This window comes from Brassica napus, chromosome A9 (assembly GCF_020379485.1).
Source record: "Brassica napus cultivar Da-Ae chromosome A9, Da-Ae, whole genome shotgun sequence".
Lineage (NCBI taxonomy): Eukaryota > Viridiplantae > Streptophyta > Magnoliopsida > Brassicales > Brassicaceae > Brassica > Brassica napus.
Window position 1 is genome coordinate 37459458 of NC_063442.1, and position 20504 is coordinate 37479961.

General features: G+C 36.6%; 4 protein-coding genes across 6 annotated transcripts; all 4 read left to right on the forward strand.

Moving 5' to 3' along the window:
* The first annotated feature begins 796 nt into the window (after positions 1–796).
* Positions 797–6890, forward strand: LOC106415437 (guanine nucleotide exchange factor subunit RIC1-like). 2 transcript variants are annotated; one of them, XM_048741352.1, is made up of 23 exons: positions 797–1078; positions 1169–1276; positions 1449–1597; positions 1691–1772; positions 1845–2257; positions 2357–2789; positions 2882–3105; positions 3277–3472; positions 3564–3706; positions 3779–3953; positions 4068–4121; positions 4291–4470; positions 4588–4700; positions 4810–4992; positions 5145–5202; positions 5424–5483; positions 5571–5612; positions 5688–5818; positions 5911–6049; positions 6132–6209; positions 6302–6418; positions 6514–6576; positions 6652–6890. In XM_048741352.1, the coding sequence occupies exons 1-23, from the start codon at positions 932–934 to the stop codon at positions 6751–6753; spliced, it is 3390 nt and encodes a 1129-aa protein (XP_048597309.1). In that variant the 5' UTR covers positions 797–931; the 3' UTR covers positions 6754–6890. The 2 variants fall into 2 exon arrangements, with proteins under 2 accessions (XP_048597309.1, XP_013711602.2); XM_013856148.3 differs by having other exon boundaries at positions 798–1078; positions 5914–6049.
* A 1135-nt stretch (positions 6891–8025) lies between these two features.
* LOC106413749 (probable polygalacturonase) lies at positions 8026–10778 on the forward strand. 2 transcript variants are annotated; one of them, XM_048741353.1, is made up of 5 exons: positions 8026–8182; positions 8356–8832; positions 8920–9094; positions 9838–9908; positions 9982–10778. In XM_048741353.1, exons 2-5 carry the CDS (start codon positions 8370–8372, stop codon positions 10683–10685), a joined length of 1413 nt encoding a protein of 470 aa, XP_048597310.1. In that variant the 5' UTR covers positions 8026–8182; positions 8356–8369; the 3' UTR covers positions 10686–10778. The 2 variants fall into 2 exon arrangements, with proteins under 2 accessions (XP_048597310.1, XP_048597311.1); XM_048741354.1 differs by lacking the exon at positions 8026–8182 and adding an exon at positions 8204–8249.
* Positions 10779–12101: 1323 nt separating this feature from the next.
* On the forward strand, positions 12102–12455 carry LOC125578210 (keratin, type II cytoskeletal 68 kDa, component IB-like). The gene has a single exon (XM_048740555.1). The coding sequence runs from the start codon at positions 12102–12104 to the stop codon at positions 12453–12455; it is 354 nt and encodes a 117-aa protein (XP_048596512.1).
* A 5605-nt stretch (positions 12456–18060) lies between these two features.
* LOC125578211 lies at positions 18061–19311 on the forward strand. Its single transcript, XM_048740556.1, has 2 exons — positions 18061–18595; positions 18827–19311. The coding sequence occupies exons 1-2, from the start codon at positions 18061–18063 to the stop codon at positions 19309–19311; spliced, it is 1020 nt and encodes a 339-aa protein (XP_048596513.1).
* Positions 19312–20504: the final 1193 nt, after the last annotated feature.

The following is a 20504-nucleotide window of genomic DNA, read 5'->3' on the forward strand; positions in this document are numbered from 1 at the left end:
AGTGGCTTGGCCATCACTTTATACTATATTACTTATGTGACTAACTCACATCAAAAAGATAGCTAGAGAATGGAGGAGGACTGCCACATCATATTTATATCTTGCCAAGGACACTTGATATGTGTGGGATATCTAATAATATATTTTGGTTTAACCTGTTTCTAATAATATATTTTGGTTTAACCTGGGTGTGAAAGCACCCTGACCTAGTGATCAAAGTTTAGAAGTTTCTACATCCAGGTCTGGGGTTCAAACCCCAGACAAATGCAATTTCTACAGGAAGAGGTTTGGGTTTCAATTTCCAAAAAAGACGAATTATGCAGAAAATTAGAGAAAATGCTTACAAGAGATCTTCAGCATGGCACAAAAAGTACCATCATGAATGGATTTCATAGGACTACTCAGGATGATGCAGTCAGGCGTGAATCCTCATAAGGTAAGTAAAATTGTCGGCTTTAATATCGTCTATGTAATATTTCTCATAATTTGTAATAACATAATTAATCAGAAAAAAAAAATTTTAGTATAAATCATGTAAAATTCTAGATTGCATACATTCTCGTTGATTTGTTTTTTTTTTAACTTAGGAAGCAGTTTAGTCATAATTAAAAATCATAATGATGAAACCGTGAATATACGGGTCGTTTCGAAAAACCCATTGGGCTTTAAGTTCCGTAATCTTAACCGTATCATCCGGCCAAGTCCGGTTTTCACTACCAGTACCTAAACCGAAACGATCCGTAAAATTAAAAACCCGATCCATACAAACCGGTCGGTCCAATTGCAGTCTCCAATTTTTCAGAGCTCCGTTTAATGGATCTGCGAGATCCGTCTCCTTCCTCCTCCTCTCGTCGAGGCAAAATCTCATCGTAGAGAGAGAGAGAGAGAGTGATACTGCTCAAGGCCTAGTTTACAAGAGAGAGAAGCCAAGATGTATATGGCTTATGGATGGCCACAGGTGATCCCGCTTCTCCCGGGATCGTGTCCGTCTTCTCAGAGAATCGTCTACCTCAAGCTCGCCGGGAAGCTGTTGCTGGTTGTATCTCCGTCTCACTTGGAGCTTTGGGGCTCTTCTCAGGTTTGCTTAATTCACCTCTGCATTTTCGAAATTAGTCTTAGATTTCGTTTAATTAATCAGCTTTACACTTTGAAATTTTAATGGAAATAGCAACGAGTGAGGTTGGGGAAGTACATTAGAGATGAGAAGTCTGTGCGTGAAGAAGGGGAGAATCTGCAAGCTGTGTGGAGTCCAGATTCTAAATTGATTGCTGTTCTTGTAAGTTTTGGTCCAATGTTCAAGAAATCGTTAGGCGGTGGTTAGGCGTCTTATAGAAGATTATTGTTTAAGCGGACGCCTAGACTAATTTGTTTAGATCCGATTTGCCGAAACCAATTTTTGGAACAGTCATTTTATGTGTAAAGATGATTTTGTTGATTTTGATTTGCAGACGTCATCATTCTTTCTTCATATATATAAAGTAAAGTTTATGGATAAAAGAATAAAGACTGGGGAGAGACAGCCTTCTGAGTTGTGTTTTGCGAGCATATCTCTTTTGCTAAGTGAGCAGGTCCCTTTTGCTGGGGAGGACTTGTCTGTGTAAGTGCCCAGCACAATAGTTTTACCATTTGATTCCATTGTAATGTATTGGGATTGTACATGTTAAAGCGAGTTTCTTTGAACTTTGCGCAGGAGCAATTTTGTGAGGGACGGGAAAACTATGCTGTTGGGACTCTCTGATGGATGTTTATATAGTATTTCCTGGAAAGGAGAGGTAACGTTGATCTTTTCTGGAATTTTTAGTTCCTTTGATATTCTGCACTTCTAATTTTTTGTATTTTTCTAGTTTGGTGGAGCTTTCACCATTGGTTCTCAACGTTCTGATAGCAACGATGATAGGCTGTTGTCTTACCCCGTTGGTAATGGGCTAGTTTCTGGAGTAGATTCAGCAGCACTTGCATCTGATGATAAAATCTCGACAAAATCGGCTATTGCTCAGCTGGAGCTCTGCACTCTTTCGAAGTTATTGTTTGTGTTAGATTCTGATGGGACGCTAGTGGTATGCTCTGTGAATAAGAAAGGTTTAAAGTATACTGAGAGCATTAAAGCGGAGAAGAGGTTGGCTGGTGATGCTGTTTGTGCATCAATGGCTTCAGAGCAACAAATTCTTGCTGTGGGTACAAGAAAAGGGGCGGTGGAATTATATGATCTTTCACAATCGGTTTCTCTCTTACGTACAGTTTCTTTGCATGACTGGGGGTAAGTAACTTGTTATCATGAAACACAACACCTAGGTAACTTGTTTTATGCCCTTGATATATTGGGTACATGGTTGATAAACTGTTTTGAAATTTGCAGTTATTCAGCGGATTATACTGGGCCTGTGAATAGCATTGCATGGACGCCTGACAACTCTGCTTTTGCGGTTGGGTGGAAGTCGAGAGGACTTGCAGTTTGGTCTGTTTCGGGATGTAGGTTGATGTCAACTGTCCGCCAAATTGGACTGAGCTCTGCATCTTCCCCTAAAATAAACCCAAACCAAGACTCTAGATATGAACCTCTGATGAATGGTACTTCAGCCATCCAGTGGGATGAATATGGATATAGATTATTTGCTACAGAGGAGGCATCTTGCGATAGAATCCTTGCATTTTCTTTTGGAAAATGTTGCTTAAACAGAGGAGTTTCAGGAAAAACTTATATTCGTCAGGTAATGTATGGTGAGGATAGATTACTCATGGTTCAGGCAGAGGACACTGATGATCTTAAGCTTTTGCATCTAAAACTTCCAGTTGAGTATAAACATAGCCATTATCCCTTTTTCTTCTTCTCCATGTCACGTCTTGAATTAAATTTGTTATATATATTATTTTCTTGGTCCAGGTTTCTTATATTACTCAGAATTGGCCTGTTCAACACGTGGCAGCTAGCGAGGATGGGCAATACCTGGCTATTGCTGGTTTACATGGTCTGATTTTATATGACGTTAGATTTAAGAAATGGAGAGTATTTGGAGATGTCAGTCAAGAACAACAGATTCATTGCAAGGGTTTGTTATGGTTGGGGAAGATTGTCGTAATTTGTAACTACATCGAATCTTCTGAGACGTAAGTTCAAATCAATATTATTAATTCATTGATTATACTTCACTGGCTATATTTATTGATGTTTACAAAAGAAGGAAAGTGCGATTTAGTAGTATTATTGTGATTAGTATTCCTGGGCATTTTGTCTTTTGAATGCTGTTTCAGTCCACGTGTATTTTATTATTATTGCAGGTATGAATTGCTTTTCTATCCAAGATATCACCTTGACCAGAGCTCTTTGCTTTGTCGTAAAGTGCTGCTTGGCAAACCAATGGTGATGGATGTTTACCAGGATTATGTACTTGTATCTTACCTTCCGTTCATCATTCACGTATACCATGTGAAGTTATATGGTGAACTGACACCTTCAAGCAAAGCATATCTCGAGGTAGTTAGTTTTATATCCCCGATTTATTTAATGCATCAATTCCAGTAGACATGCTTTTCAATGCACCTTAAAGTGATAAAATGACAAACAGCTTTCCACAGTAAGAGAATTGTCCATCATGACTGCAAAGAGCCATCCAGCAGCAATGCGATTTGTTCCTGACCAGCACCCTAGAGAAAGCGACGTGGATAATGATCATTTGTCTTCTGATCTGTCAGACAGGGAACCCTCAAGGTAATAATCAGTAGAGTAGAACATACATTTCAGTTTATGAGTTTATTCTGAATGCCGTTTTTGTCTTCATAGGTGTCTTATACTGCGGGGAAATGGGGAGCTTTCACTTCTTGATTTGGTTGATGGACGAGAGAGGGAACTTACAGACTCAGTTGAACTATTTTGGGTGACATGTGGTCAATCAGAGGAAAAGACTAATCTCGTCGAGGAAGTATCTTGGCTAGATTATGGACATCGAGGAATGCAGGCAATTCTTCCGATTCATGGCTGCTTTCTATTTTTTCTTTTCTAATACTCAATTCTAGGATTGCTCCACAAGTGTGACATATCTGATCCTTGTCTTTCACGCTCTCTATTGCAGGTTTGGTATCCTTCTCTAGGGGACGATCCTTTTATACAAGAGGATTTCTTGCAGGTATGCATGCTAACAAGAGTCCACTTTTGACAGATATCATCATATCAGCTTGTCTTTCTGTGATAACAATAGACAACATTATACATCCAAACAAATCTATCACATGTTGCTCTTACTTGTTCACTAATATATCAACTCAATGCGTTTATTTTTATGTTACATCCTTTAGTTGGATCCAGAGTTGGAATTTGATCGTGAGGTGTATCCACTGGGACTTCTACCGAACGTGGGTGTTGTTGTTGGAGTTTCTCAAAGAATGTCTTTCTCGGCAAGTGCAGAGTTTCCGTGTTTTGAGCCTACACCTCAAGCTCAGACTATACTCCATTGCCTGCTCCGCCACCTCCTTCAGGTATATATATTGGTCATGTCCTCTTTCTTCTCTAGTTAGAATGGTCTCTTCTCTCTGCCACTTTCCAGTCGCTCCACCTTTATTCATTTTCTCCTTGTTTTCTCATACTGGTGACAGCGGGATAAAAATGAAGAGGCGTTACTCTTAGCACAATTATCTGCAGAGAAACCTCACTTCTCCCATTGCCTGGAGTGGCTTCTTTTTACGGTTTTTGAGGCAGATATTTCTCGGTATCCAATCTCTATCAATTTCTAAAAGCATTTCTTAGCCATCTTGTCTTGTCTTGCTTCACTACAATTTGATTGTTTGCCCAAATATGTGGCATAATACAAATTTCAGGCCAAATGCAAACAGGAGCCAGATCTCAGGACCTGGACATCTTAAAAAATTATCCCTTTTGCGGAAAGCCTGTGATTTAATAAAACATTTCCCGGAGTACTATGATGTGGTTGTGAATGTTGCCAGAAAAACAGATGCCCGTCACTGGGCTGATTTATTTTCTGCTGCTGGGATTTCAACAACGTATGTTTCTTTGTCTCTCTGTTTGGCCTTAGCCTTTGTTGTGTGCTAGACACTTGATAGTAACAATTGTTAAGATGGAAAACTTCTCTGCTCGTTGTGTTAACTAAATTTTATTCTATGCTATAAAACTTGATTTTCTCTTTTGGTTTTAGGTTGTTTGAGGACTGCTTCCAGCGAAGATGGTATCGGACAGCAGCTTGTTATATACTTGTAAGACTCGAAAGTCCTTAACCCTTAAATAATGTTTATTTAATTACTGGTGTATCAACGAAACCCAGTCTTCTGTTTGTTACTATGCAAGTAGCAATGCCTGTCTTGATTTGATTAATATCTCCCTGCGACGAAAGCGCTTAGGATTACTGTTACAGATCACTGTAGAAATCTGTTAGGCTATGTTTCAAATCGCACACTGAAGTATAGAAATGGCGCAGGTGATTGCCAAACTAGAAGGTCCTGCTGTCAGCCAGTACTGCGCATTACGACTACTGCAGGTAATTTCGGCTGTCGTCACATTTCTGACTTTTCTTTTCAATTTCGTTCCTTTTGTTCTTAAGACAAGTACCTTTTTACATTTGCAGGCGACACTTGATGAGTCCCTCTACGATCTTGCTGGAGAGCTGGTATGCATTTGATCTTCTTTTTGTTTGTTTTAAATGGGAAATTTAAATGATGTTTGTCTCGTATGCCGATAAAAGGTGAGGTTCTTGCTGAGATCTGGAAGAGAAATTGAGCAAGCACCAACAGAAGCAGATACATTATCATCGCCTAAGCTTCTCGGGTTTCTTATTTTTGGTTCCAGCCACAAGAAGTCATCACTAGATAAGAGGTTGGAACTATAACTCTGTTTCTGCTTTTTGATTTTCTAGTGTTATACAATTGCCTTCTTATCAATTCATTTGAATAATGCGTGTCTGGAAGTAGCTCGTCGTTCAAGGAGCAAAGTCCTCACGTTGCTTCTGTCAAGAGCATACTAGAGAGTCACGCCAGTTACTTGATGTCGGGTAAAGAACTTTCAAAGCTTGTTGCCTTCGTGAAAGGCACCCAGTTCGATATTGTGGTACGTCAACACCTCTCTGACCTTTTTATGGCCTTGACGGTAATATAAAGTATTTACTAACAACAATCCCAAAAACTTCCAGGACTTTCTTCAAAGAGAAAGATACGGCTGCGCTCAGCTGGAGAATTTCGCAGCCGGACTTGAACTCATTGGGCAGAAGGTACGAATCAGCTCCATTTTTTCGTTTCTTTTGATTTTCGAATTCATGTTTTCTTGATCTTACGTCTAAAAGTCTACTATTGAATCCCCCAGCTGCAAATGAGTGAGCTACAGAACCGGCTAGATGCAGAGTTTCTATTGGCTCAGATGTGTTCTGTCAAGTTCAAAGAATGGATAGTTGTTCTTGCCACTCTTTTACAACGATCTGAGGTTTGAAATCCTTAACTTTCCACTAGTATTCATGACTTGGAAAAGCATCAAATTGACATATACCAAGTTGTTTAACTTATTTGTCACGAACGCAGGTTCTTTATGATATATTCCGGTCTGATCTACGGTTGTGGAAAGCATATAGCATGACATTACAGGTAAAACTCTTGTTTCCATAACAAATTTAGAAACGAGTCGGACTCTTCTTATAAAAAGTGTGTTCTGTGTTTCAGTCACACTTGGGTTTCGCTCAGTACCATGACTTACTCCAGATCCTAGAGGAGAAACTCTCAGCAACCGCAGGAGAAGGAAGCAGTAGAGGTTCCATCTCTTGATATAATAGTCTTTTTTCTTTTTTTTGGAGCTTTTGTCACCTATTAAACACTCTCGGCCTCTTATATTTTTCCATGTTCGTGTAGATATAACATGATCCCACATTAAATAAGATATACATCTCCCTCGTTTGGACTTATACGATTGCATAATATTATTTTGTCACCTTTGTTTTGTACCACACAATAAAGTTTGAAACAAAGTAGTATATGAATGGTGACTAGTTGTGGCTTTTGGCCACTATTATGACAAAATATTAGATTAGAGATATTATATTTTTGTTCGACGAGAAAACAAAATTAACAACTGAAAAGGGAAGGAAGATAAGCACCCGTGACCGTTAGAAAGCAGGGAGGCGTGAGAAGTGGGTCGGCAGAAGTGGATGAGTGGAGTTGAACGTGGGGACACACTCAAAGTTCACGAGATACCTACTTTGCTAGACAATTATTAATAATAACTCTTATTAAGCATTACATTAAGGATAAGTTTTTTATTTGTGTATTTTGTAAGCTTCTCTTTTGACTTAACATGGCCTGACACATTCTCATTCCCATATGCATTAATGAAGATGCTCTTGATGAATAACACCGTTATTTGCAAAATTTGTGTGGATAGATTTTATCAAAAGTATTATTTATTCACTTTTTAGCTTATTTGCCGTAAGTAGTAACGAGCGATGGTATGAAGAGTTTAGTAGTTTAGCTGAAAGAGACAAGAATGTTGTTTGTACTCTACACTCACAAGTCACAAGACACAAAGAGACAATCAATCACCCATTCTTGTGTTACGTATTCAAAGCTCAAACATAACAACCCGTGAGTCTAATGGAATTGACATCGTTCAGCTCCCATTTTCTCATATTTGAAACAAATTATGTTTCTTCTAGATTGTATACGAAGTTACGTGAAACGTTAAAAAAAAATGTATAGCAGTGACCGTCTTATGATGTTGTATCATATGTATAGTAATGAACGCAACTATGAATTCGAATTAGAGTGATGACAACATGGGTCATGGCATAGAACAATGAACGTAACTAATAAGTTATGGGGTCTTAAATACCCATAATCATCAGAGGTCATACGTTAAGTTAGTCCCTTCCTAGTTATCAGTATTCAGATTTCATTTTTTTCCTTTAGGCCATACTGAAGTGCCTCTATTTGGTAGTATTGCGGCCATAATGAGGATATGCCTTCGTTTGGTTATCTTTTCTCTGACGACTCTTGTCACCATTACATCTCCCAATCAATTGATATACCACTAACTGATAAAACGTATAAGATCAGCAAACACTCGAGACATAAAAAAAAGGTTTCATTCTTTCTCCTTCCTCAATGATTTATCCCCTTATAAATACTCATTCCTTCCCACATGTATCCTCACAAACCATTTAATTAGCCTCTCCACATCTACAAAGGTCACAAGTCACGAGTAAGCATCTCTCTCTCTCAAATACATACACACACAATGGTTAAACAAACCCACCATTTTGTTTTCAGTATTAAACAATTATTCATTATGTTTCATGAACATAAGCATCACCTTTCACATGCACCCATTTATACAACTTTTTGATTCTAACTCTTTTTCTTTATTCTTTTCAGATACAAAGGAAGCCATGAAGAACATACTCTCATGCATAGTTACTATCATAACCCTCTCGTTCCTTACAACCAATGCTCAAGGAAGAAAGGTATCACAGTCATATGAAACGTACGAGTACACAGCCATCACATGCAGATCCCACAGCGCCTCCATAACAGACTTCGGTGGCGTCGGAGACGGCAAAACATTGAACACAAAGGCCTTCCAGAGCGCCGTAGATCATCTCAGCCAATACTCATCCGACGGCGGAGCTCAGCTCTTTGTCCCCGCCGGAAAATGGCTCACCGGAAGTTTCAGCCTCACAAGCCATTTCACTCTGTTCCTTCACAAAGACGCTACTCTCCTCGCTGCTCAAGACTTAGAAGAATACCTAGTTCTTAAAGCTTTGCCTTCTTACGGAAGAGGACGTGACGCCGCCGGTGGAAGATTCGCTAGTCTTGTCTTCGGGACTAATCTCTCCGACGTAATCATAACCGGTAAAGTTTCATTGTTTCTTCTTTTTTTGAATCGTTAATTTAAATATTGAGAGAAATAATTGGAGCCGTTGAATGTTATTATTTCAGGAAACAATGGTACAATCGATGGTCAAGGATCGTTTTGGTGGCAGAAGTTTCACGGTGGTAAACTCAAATACACTCGGCCGTACCTGATCGAGCTAATGTTCTCCGACACCATACAGATTTCGAATATAACGCTCATTGATTCTCCATCGTGGAATATTCACCCGGTGTACAGTAGGTAATATATTTTGTGTCACACCTTACACCTATCATTGTGCATTAGACCTCGCCAAAATAGTTACGTACAGAAGCGAATCCCAACTATGAAAATACATGAATCGTAAATACTTCAAATATTTTAAGTTGGTAACCAATTCTCAAAAATACATTCCAACAAAATTATTATAACATTTGTATTTATGATTTATTAATTATTATTTATGGTTTAGTATTTAAAGGGTGAGGCTGGATTTATAAACTTTTACAATGTTTTATAAATTATTCTAAAATTTATAAATGATTTAGTAGATTTTTTATCACAATTTAAAGTATTTATAAAAATGTTTAAAAAAATAAATTTAAAAAGTAATATCAAACTTGAGGTAAAATTGATTTTTTTCTGACCGAAGCCGTTATGTTTTTAACATCCGTGTAGAGTTTGGATTTGAGTATTTTTTGAACTTCAGGGGATATTCAAAAAATCGAAATTTTTTAATAAGTAAATAAAAACTATATAAAAAAAACAGATCCAAAGAAGCTAATTAGTACTGTGTGTAATATAAATACTTGAAACTTTCATAATTATTTTTATATAATAATTAAAATATCTGAAACTAAAATATTATTAATTAAATGTGAAATGAGTTTATATCAAAAATAAGTGTGAGAAAAATTATAAAAGAACTTAAATTCAACTGAACTCAACTCCTCGAAAAACCCGCCAAATCGTACGGTTACTTATTTAACCATCCTACGTGGCAGCAACATCATCGTGAAAGGTGTGACGATCATCGCCCCGGTGAAATCTCCGAACACCGATGGAATCAACCCAGGTTCGCCGTCGCCGCCTACTCGATCAATTGTTTCCGATTATTTATTGATGTTAATGGATCCGATGCTTTTCAGACTCGTGCACGAACACCAGAATCGAAGACTGCTACATAATCTCCGGCGACGACTGCGTCGCCGTGAAAAGCGGATGGGACGAGTACGGAATCTCCTTCGGCATGCCGACGAAGCACCTCATAATCCGCCGCCTCACCTGCATCTCCCCCTACAGCGCCGCGATCGCGCTGGGGAGCGAGATGTCCGGCGGGATCGAAGACGTCCGAGCGGAGGAGATCACGGCGTACCAGACCGAGTCCGGCGTGCGGATAAAAACCGCGGTGGGGAGAGGAGCGTTCGTGAGGAACGTGTACGTGAGAGGGATGAGGCTCCACACGATGAAGTGGGTGTTCTGGATGACCGGGAACTACAAGGCCCACGCGGATAGCCACTACGACCCTCACGCTCTACCGGAGATAACCGGGATTAATTATAGAGACATTGTCGCTGAGAATGTTTCCATGGCTGGGAGGCTTGAAGGGATCTCGGGTGATCCGTTTAAGGGGATTTGTATCTCCAACGCGACCATCTCTATGGCGGTTAAGCATAAGAAGGTGATGTGGATGTGTAGTGACGTGGAGGGGGTTACGAGTGGTGTTGATCCTAAGCCGTGCGATTTGCTTGATGGAAAGCAGGAGAAGATGGACGGTGGGTGTGAGTTTCCGAGTGATGTGTTGGAGATTGATAATGTTGAGCTTAAGAGTTGTAGCTATCAGATGAATTAGAATGTATGTAATGAAACCAATCTATGAGAAGATGTTTATGTGTGTATCTGATCTATAGTAAATGAAGATGAAATCAAACTGAGTTTTTAGTCATTGAAATTTGTGGGACTTGAAACAATTATTAATTAAATGTTTTTAGTCATTTGAGGGTCCAACGATTATTAAGAAAATTTTCTACAGGTCTCAGACCACAAAAGATATGGCTTGCACCTTGGTAATGGACTTGAAGGCCACCGTTGGTGCAAAACCCGGCGTTAGGGGACCCTTTACTTAGTTCTAGAACTTTTCGTTATGGCATGATTTGAATCGGTTGATTATTTTCTCTCTTACTGTAAAAAAAAAACTGAAAGGAGGGCTATAAATATATGTACGATCTCAATACCTAGTTCCGTGAAAGTTGAAGCATGGGACAACATTGCCAACCCCATGAAAAGAGAGGACAAATTAATCCTTACATTAACTGCTGAGTAGTAAAGTTTTGTAAGGAATGATAGAATTTAGGGATTCTGAATATATATTTACAAAAATTTACATAATCCCTAAGTTCCCTAATTAATCCTTACACTTGTAATTCCAGTCGGTGGTAGGCATGGCTTGGTCTTTACATAATCCCTAAGTTCCCTAAATATTCTATCATTCCTCTATCTGGCAGGGGATGGTAGCAGTACTTGGCTGGTGTGACATTCACGTTATCTGCATGAGTTTTAGCAATATTCCCAATCCCATATGAAGAAGGGGTACTATTGTATTTATTAGAAGGAGATGGTCCAGGTGAAGCTGAAAGCCTATTCTTCACAGAAGTGGTTGAAACCCCTGGTCTGAAAGAAGGCTTTGAACCTCCGATTGGAACTACAATAAACGACAAGTGATACTCTTAGAATTGACAAAACAGTAAGGGAGTATAATAGCAACTAAGAGTCTTTGAAACCCTAATGTGTTACACAGGCCGGCAGGCTCATTGCAATGTTTTTCCTATATACCTGGAGGTGGATCGACTTTCCGCTTAAGATCGTTTCTTGCAGAGGTACTTCAGTAAGGTAATCTTTCTTGTGATTCCTCGAAGAAACCCTGCCTATACTCAAATGGATTTGATATTGTTTTCTGACAACGACAGGAAGCTCGTGGTAGCTCTGAGGTTCCAGAGCTAGCAGAAGGGTGGGTGCCTAAACTTAGTAGTAGTTTGTCTTCACCTTAACATTGTTGTAACACTCGTGTATTCATGATGTGTGTATTCATCTGCTTGGTGAAAGACATGTTATTAGCCTTAGGCTGCTTCTGGAAGCAATCAACAGGAGACATGACATAACCGACGGCTTGAGGAGTTTGAAATGCCGTACACTAATCTCCTTTCCACTCTGAAACGTTTCACATGAGAAAGTGCTGCTGATCAAGACGTTCCATGAACTCAACGGTAAAATGGTTGATGTTAAGCGAGCTGTTCCAAAGGAGTTGTCTCCGAGTCCAGCTCGCAGCAGCCCGCTAGGTGCTGGCTACAGCTATGGAGTCAGTAGAGTTAACAACCTCCTTAATGGATATGCTCAAGGGTTTAGCCTTGGAGGCTATGGGCTTAGGATGGATGGTAGGTTTAGTCCCATTGGTGCTGGGAGAAGCGGGTTTGCGAGTTTCGGTGGGTCTGGATATGGGCAGGGGTTGCCCACAGGGTTCACTGGAGGTTCAAGTTTCAATGGGAACGTAGACTATGGGAGAGGGATGAGCCCTTACTACATTGGTAACACGAACCGGTTTGGTTATGAAGGAGGCAGTGCATGAGTTTAAGGTATAGTTTAGGTTTAGGGTTTAGAGTTTTAGTTTAGGGTTTATGGTTTGAATTTAAAATTTAAGGTGTAGGATTTGGGTTTAAAATATAGAGTTTGGGTTTAGGGTTTGAAGTTAAGGTATAGGGTTTAGATTTAAGGTTTAGGGTTTAGAATTTAGGATTTAGGGTTTAGTTAGTGACATTGCGTTATTATTTTTTTCCAATTATTTCAGATTTTTTTTTTAAAATTAATCTATTTAATTATCAATCTAATGGCGTTTTGATTGGTAATAACAAAGAACGTGAATTTAAAGGTTCACCTAGGGACAGGTCCGACTTAGAAGGTGTGTCCAGAGTGGAAAAGCACATAGCCCAACTTTGAATTCAACAAATTTTTTTAGAATTTAGGACCATTATTTTTTAAAAACATTACAAAAAAGGGCACAATTATTTTCATGGTTATATTTATTTAAAAATATTTTCGAAATTATTTGGACCAGCAGTGGGCCCTGAATTTCAATGAGACGAGCCTGCTAGGAGGTGAACTTAAGTCTTCTTCAGAAGATTCACGACCATAAACATCACAATGGAGAATCTGCAATGCCTTACCCATGGTTAAATTCAACAATGTCACATATCAACTCCACATGCCCAAGATTAATACGCCACAATGGAGACGTGGACAATAGAATAGATATTGTAATGGCTAGACATGTGTACTTGATCTTAATGTCCATGTCTTTCACTTTCCTCTTCTTCACCATTTCAATAACCAAGTCAACGATACAGAACTTCAGTGACAAAACAAGAACTCCATCCATCTACAAATCCTTTGATATTTCAAGACAAGAACCCTCTAAAAAGCAAGAACGCTGAGAAATAAAATTTAATTTGTGTGTATAGTTGCAAATCTATCTTATTAAAACTGAAGTACAAAATGAGATTGTTTGGAAACATATATATGAGTTTAAAAAATAAGAGTGTTTGGTAACATGGATTGTAGTCTTTTAAAAAAATATTACTTTTGTTTGGAAATAAAGATAGTAGTATTTAACAAAAAAAGTAATGGACTTATGTTATTAAGAAAAATTGAAAGTCCATCATATTATAAGAAATTATCTATTTGGGTCAGTTTTAAAATGAGTCAAATCATTTAAACTTTTTTTTCAAAACTAACCATAAAATAAAATTTAAACTTTATATACATATTTCAAATCAAAATAATAATTCAAAATTGATTTACATCATAAATTAATTGAAAAATATACATATATTCAAAAATTAATTTTTACTAAACTCTTTTTCAATAACCATTACTTTTGTTTGAAAACAAGGATAGTATTATTAAGCAAAAAAGTAATGGGCTTATGTTATTAAGAAAAATTGAAAGTCCATGATATTATAAAAAACTATCTATTTGAGCCAGTTTTAAAATGAGTCAATCTAATTGCCTAAAACTTTTTTTTCTAAACTAACCATAAAACAAAATTTAAACTTTATATACATATTTCAAATCAAAATAATAATTCAAAATTGATTTATATCATAAATTGATTGAAAAATATACATATATTCAAAAATGGATTTTTACTAAACTATTTTTCAATAACCATTATAAAAAATGTTGTCAACATATATATAAGAAAAATACAATACGAAGCCCAATTTGAAATACCAACTCAAATTATGGTTTTTATATTTCATATTAAGTTTTAAAAATATAATATATGTAATTATTTATATGATGGTACATATAAAATACGATTAATTATATGATGACAATATACGATACATAATAATGACTAGGGATGGACTTTCGGTTACCCATACGAGTTTGGTTCTGATCGATTTGCATTTCAGATTTCCGGGGTCAAAGATTTCAGTCCTATTAGGATGTTTCTAAATTTTGGTTTGAGTGTGATTCAGACCTTTGCGGGTTTGGTTCGAGTTTGGATCCATTTAAATTATTTTTAAAGGTTTAAATCATTATATATTTTAAATTTCTCAAAATCTATAAATAAAATAATATATTTCCTATAAATTTAAATAAGATATGTCAGAATACCTAAGCTTAACATATCAATTGGCATTTAAAATTTTTGGATACAAAATCAATAAATATTTTAAGTATTTTTGGTGATTTGAGTATACCTTAACTATTTCAGATATTTACTTTTGACTATCTATATATATTTTCAAGTATTTAAACCAATTTAAAAGTATAATTCTTGATGTTTTATATACGTTAAATCTAAATATAATTAAATATATAAGTATCCGAATACTTCGGTTCGGATCAGATTTGGATCTCTAAATAACAAAACTTTGAATAATTTGAATATTTAATCAATTTATGTTCGGGTTTGGTACTATATTTTCGGATCGGTATCGGGTCTGTTCCTCGGATTCATTTTGCCAAACCCTAATAATTACATGAAAAACAAATATCAACATATTTTTCAAAATATACATCCGCGCAGGCGCACAGATTAAATATTAACATATTTTTCAAAATATTTTGCTATCAATTTTGGTTCGGGTTTGGTATTACACTTTCAGATCAAGATCGGTTTCGTTCTTCAGATTTTGATTTTTTTCAAGCACTAATATTAACATAAAAAACAAGTAGCAAAATATTTTTGAAAAATACACCCGCGCGGGTGCGCGGGTTAAAATCTAGTCTATACTATTAAAAGAGAATCATTCTGAAAAAATCTACTTAAACAAGGTTGTTGCACCTATTCATTTTTATAGCCCAACCTATAACATATAACCAAATATTATAAATAACCCCTATTATAGCAACCAAATAAAACTCTCTTAACATTTTAATAAAACCTATAATTGTTTATTGTCCTTAAATGTTATAATCAAAACCGACAACCTATAAACTTTTAAATATATACGTACGTTTTGTCTATAAACCATTGTTTCTATTAATTTCACAGCACCATTCGATACAAACATTTTATATAATTATTCTCTACATCATGTGGTAAACAAATGAAATACATAACGTTATACATGTAAAACTGAAATAGTTCAACCCACCATCTACATTTATAGAATTGTGTTCTACCATGAAAAGTGATATACAATGTTCTCAGCAATTCTTTTTTGGGAAACACTCAGCCATTCAAAACCAAAACGATACTATGTTCTTGAAAAAATCGCCACTCAGCCCACTCTTTCGCAATTTCTCAGTTTAGGAAATTTAAAAAAAAAATCGAAGAATCAATATTATACATCATAACAAGACTTTAATGAGCCATGCAATCACTAATGTTTAAATATCTATCATTTAAGTGAGTCAGTATATCCATCACAATATTATAACAAACTTAAAAATAGATATTGACAATATTTAGTATAATTTCAAAAAGTGCTTGAAATTGTATTTGTATTTTTTTTATCACGTTGTTAATTTGTAACAACCAAGATATCAAAATAAATCAATCCTAATTTTTTTTCGTATATTTGCTAAGAATATACCTTATTTTCAAAGGCATCTAAATTTAAAAGATATCAGAATTGATTATTCTTATATTTTTACCTTATTTTTTAAAACCAATATATAGCATATATTGTTACAAATATTTTAACAAAAAAGAATAATGTAGATATGCTATTTAAATCCACTAACTTTAATAACTTTAATATATTTTGAAATTTATTTAAGAGTTAGCACATATCAATATCATACATCATATACCTACCAAAAAAAAATATCATACATCATATAATATTATGTCATCTTACATTATATAGTTCAAAATATTTACAAAATTAAATTTGATAAAAAACCTATATCAAATCATCTGTTAAAAACAAAATTACATATTTTACTTCAATTTTTTTATAAAATAATTTATAATAAAATATGTTATTTAAGATAAGTTTAAAAACTCTTAAAAACCTTACAAAATATAGACTATTAGATAAATCAAAATCTGCCAAGTAAATCTTAAGTTTTACCTATTCAAAAAATGTAGCTCTTATAAAATCCACACAAAAAATATTGAGAGAGAGAGTAAGTTTAGGCATTTGGGTCTTTGGGTCGGATACGGATCAGATATTTTTGTGTCTGGATTTTCGGGTCTTAAACATTAATTTGGACATAACTAGGTCTTTGAAAAATTTTGGTTTGTGTTCGGGTCAAGTTTTCCGGGTTCATGTCAGGTTTTTTGGGTCCAACTCGGGTTTTTCGGGTTCAAGTCAATTCAGATCCATAATTAAAATACCTGTAAAATACCAATAACTTTTGGATAAGTAATGGATCTGGATTGATTTGAGAATTTAGGACACAAAAATATATATTTTTAACCCAAAAACCCCAAAAAATACCAAAACACGAAAAATACCGAAAGCCCAAACAAATACTAAAAATATATTCAAATACCCAAAAGACCCTGAAATCTGACGTGGTGAACCAAAAAATATCCAATTTTTTTCCAGAATACCGGAAGTATATTTTTTTAAAAAATTGAAATTTAACCTGAAACTCAAAACTATAATAGAAAACACGAACCCAAAAATTTGAAATACCAAAAACATAACTGAAATATCCAAATATATCTAATATACACAAAACATGTAAGGTACTTGGGGTACCCGATTGAGTCTCTGGTAGGACCATGACTCGAAGAGAGAGCCGAGGGTCCAAAAAAATAATGTACTTTTCCATGGATCCATACCCAAATCGCACCTATATTTCTGGGTCGATTTTGGTTTGGTTTTCCAGGTCCAATACAATGTCCATGACTAAAAAAGAGTTACATAAGAATGTACATACAAAAAATTAAATAAACTAATTGATAAATTATATAATTTTAAACATTTTTTCCGATATAATATGACTTTGTATTATAATAATATACAACAATTCTAAAATACTAATTCATAAACTTTGTTTACAATCCAAAAAATAATCCGCGCTTCCGAAGCGCGGGTCAAAATCTAGTTAAAAATTTAACCAATTCAACAGATTTTTCTTTGGAAAGACACAATGACTTAACATTAATTAAAATAATTTAAAATGGGAGGAGCCGCACGGACGCAAAGCCCCACTACCGCAAAATAAGACGCAGGCTCTTCCACTTGGGAAAATCTTAAGCTAAGCACCCTTTCTTATTGTGCAATGGAAGTTACTAGCTTAGAGCAGCATTATCGTTGACTCTTAAGGAGTTGTAAGAGGTGGAAGGCCCACAAAAATCAGAAAACCCACCTCTTCTTCCTCTTATGTAAGAGGCGAGTCCGGTGAAGCTTTTTAACTGTTCGCGGGCCCCACTAACTGTTGAGATAAGCTTGAAGATTAAGGAAACTTGAGGAGCAAGTAAAATACCTAATCCTATTAAGATTGAGATTAATAATATGTTTAGGAGTTATCTAGATATATTTATGTAATAGGATTAGGAATATTAAATCTCTATATAAAGGATATGTCAAAGTGTGGCATAACTTGTGAGTTAGAGATTGAGAGTTTGAGAGCTTGTGGTTTTGAGTGAGTTTCCACAAAGAGATTAATAAAGAAGAGTGAGTTCTTTATATTGAGATACTTTCAATCTTTGATTCTAGATTTGGTATCAGAGCTTAGGAGATATGAGTGGTGAGATCATAACAATGGATACAAAATTAAAGGAAGGAGGAGGAACCTCTATTAAGTGCCCAATGCTTACTGCAACAAATTACACAGTTTGGGAAATAAGAATGAAGATCGCGTTGAAGGTGCATAAGGTCTGGGAAGCTGTGGAAGAAGAAGAGCCTAACGGAGATAAAAATAACATGGCGATAGCTCTTCTCTTCCAGTCTATACCGGAGGTGCTGATTCTACAAGTGGGTGAACTTAACACAGCGAAGAAGGTGTGGGAAGCTATTAAAACGCGTCATGTTGGCGCAGAGAGAGTCAAGGAGGCAAGACTGCAGACACTAATGTCCGAATTTGAAAGACTGAAGATGAAAGACACAGAAAAAATTGATGACTTCAGCGGCAAGTTATCCGAGATTGCATCAAAATTTGCAGAACTGGTGAAAAAGTTTCTAACGAGTCTTCCACGGAAAAAGTTTATACACATCGTTGCCTCTCTTGAACAAGTACTTGATCGCAACAACACAAAATTTGAAGACATCATCGGCCGGTTAAAGGCATACGAGGAGCGTATTTGTGAAGAAGAAGAGCAACAAGAAGATCAAAACAAATTGATGTATGCAAATTCAGAATCACAGTCCACACACCAAAATCGCGACTACAACAGAAACTATCGGGGCAGAGGACGAGGAAGTCGATCATATTACGGAAGAGGACGCGGAAGAGGACGATATAATGGAGATAGAGACACGTCAAGAGTTATGTGATATCGCTGTGACAAGTATGGACACTATGCCACAGATTGTCCTGATCGTCTCCTGAAACTCCAAGAAACCCAAGAGAATGACAACACCGATACACAAGACGCAGATGAGTTGATGATGCATGAGGTGGTATATCTCAATGAGAAGAACTGCAACCCTGAGAAGTACGAGACACACACGGATACTGCAGACATATGGTATCTGGATAACGGAGCCAGTAACCATATGACGGGAGATCAACGATACTTCTCTGTCTTGGATAATACAGTCACAGGAAAAGTGAGGTTTGGCGATGATTCGAAGATTGATATAAAGGGAAAAGGTACCATCTCGTTCACTGATATGAATGGAGAAGCTAGAAGGATGAACGATGTGTACTTTATCCCTAATCTGCGGAGTAACATTATTAGCCTCGGTCAAGCAACAGAGTCAGGTTGTGACATAAGATTGAAAGATGACTACCTAACGATGAGTGATCAGCAAGGAAAGCTTCTGGTAACGGCTAAACGGTCAAAAAAATAGGCTTTAAAAAGTGCGCATGGGAATTAGAGAAGCAACACAACTTCACCTAAGTCAGATAAGCGAATCAAATAGGTGGCACTACAGGCTTGGACATATCAACACTGCTACGATGAAGTTGATGATACAGAAGGAACTTGTTATTGGGGTCCCAAGTGTAAATGTCATAAAAGAGTTGTGTTCATCATGTCTACTTGGGAAACAAGCAAGGCAGGTCTTCCCGCAGTCAACAACATATAGAGCAATCAAAGCACTTGAACTACTACATGGAGATCTCCGTGGACCTATTTCGCCAAGCACACCAGGAGGAAAGATATATATATTTGTGGTTATCGATGATCATACTCGGTATATGTGGTCAATCCTACTTGCGGAGAAAAGTGAAGCTTTCGAAAAATTCAAGAAGCTAAAGGAACTAATAGAGCAAGAAGTCGGAGAACCCATAGCCACTTTCTGCACAGACCGTGGTGGAGAGTTTACCTCACATGAGTTCAGTACGTATTGTGAAAGTAAAGGTATAAAGAGACATCTTACGGCTCCATACACTCCCCAACAAAACGGGGTGGTAGAAAGGAGAAACAGAACATTAATGGAGATGTCAAGGAGCATCCTAAAGCATATGCATATGCCAAATTATCTGTGGGGAGAGTCGGTAAGACACGCAACATATCTGATCAATCGGATAGCAACAAGGTCTCTAAAGGATCAAACTCCTTATGAAGTCTTAAGGGGTCGAAAGCCAAACATAAGCCATCTTCGGGTTTTCGGATGCATAAGCTTCGCGAAAGTTGATAAGGTTCATCTGAAGAAGTTAGATGACAGATCGCGCATGCTTGTTCATCTTGGAACATAGCCCGGGTCTAAGGCATATAAACTATATGATCCAAACACTAAAAAGATTGTAGTATCACGAGATGTTGTCTTCGATGAAACTAAGGGTTGGAATTGGAAGAAGATTGATGCAGAGCAAAAGAACTATAATGATTTTGAAGTGACACTCGGAGAGTTTGGTAATCATGGGATAGCTAAAAGTATTGATGCAACTAAAGGCGTGAGTGAAACAGAGAAACACGTAACCAGAGATGATCAGATAGTAGCAGAAGATCATATACCAGACGCTTCAGAGGAAACTACAGCTCAAGTTGATGATGAGGATGACAATAGCGAACATGAAGACAGACCTTTGAGAAGGAGTG

Coding starts and splice junctions, on each gene's coding strand:
- LOC106415437 (XM_048741352.1), top strand. CDS start 932: ATGTATATGGCTTATGGATGGCCACAGGTGATCCCGCTTCTCCCGGGA. Junction 3,954..4,067: donor ATGGACATCGAGGAATGCAG/GCAATTCTTCCG, acceptor TCTCTATTGCAG/GTTTGGTATCCTTCTCTAGG. Junction 6,577..6,651: donor CATATAGCATGACATTACAG/GTAAAACTCTTG, acceptor TCTGTGTTTCAG/TCACACTTGGGTTTCGCTCA.
- LOC106413749 (XM_048741354.1), top strand. CDS start 8,219: ATGGTTAAACAAACCCACCATTTTGTTTTCA. Junction 8,250..8,355: donor AACCCACCATTTTGTTTTCA/GTATTAAACAAT, acceptor TATTCTTTTCAG/ATACAAAGGAAGCCATGAAG. Junction 9,909..9,981: donor CACCGATGGAATCAACCCAG/GTTCGCCGTCGC, acceptor GATGCTTTTCAG/ACTCGTGCACGAACACCAGA.
- LOC125578210 (XM_048740555.1), top strand. CDS start 12,102: ATGGTTGATGTTAAGCGAGCTGTTCCAAAGGAGTTGTCTCCGAGTCCA.
- LOC125578211 (XM_048740556.1), top strand. CDS start 18,061: ATGGATACAAAATTAAAGGAAGGAGGAGGAACCTCTATTAAGTGCCCA. Junction 18,596..18,826: donor GTTAAAGGCATACGAGGAGC/GTATTTGTGAAG, acceptor ACTATGCCACAG/ATTGTCCTGATCGTCTCCTG.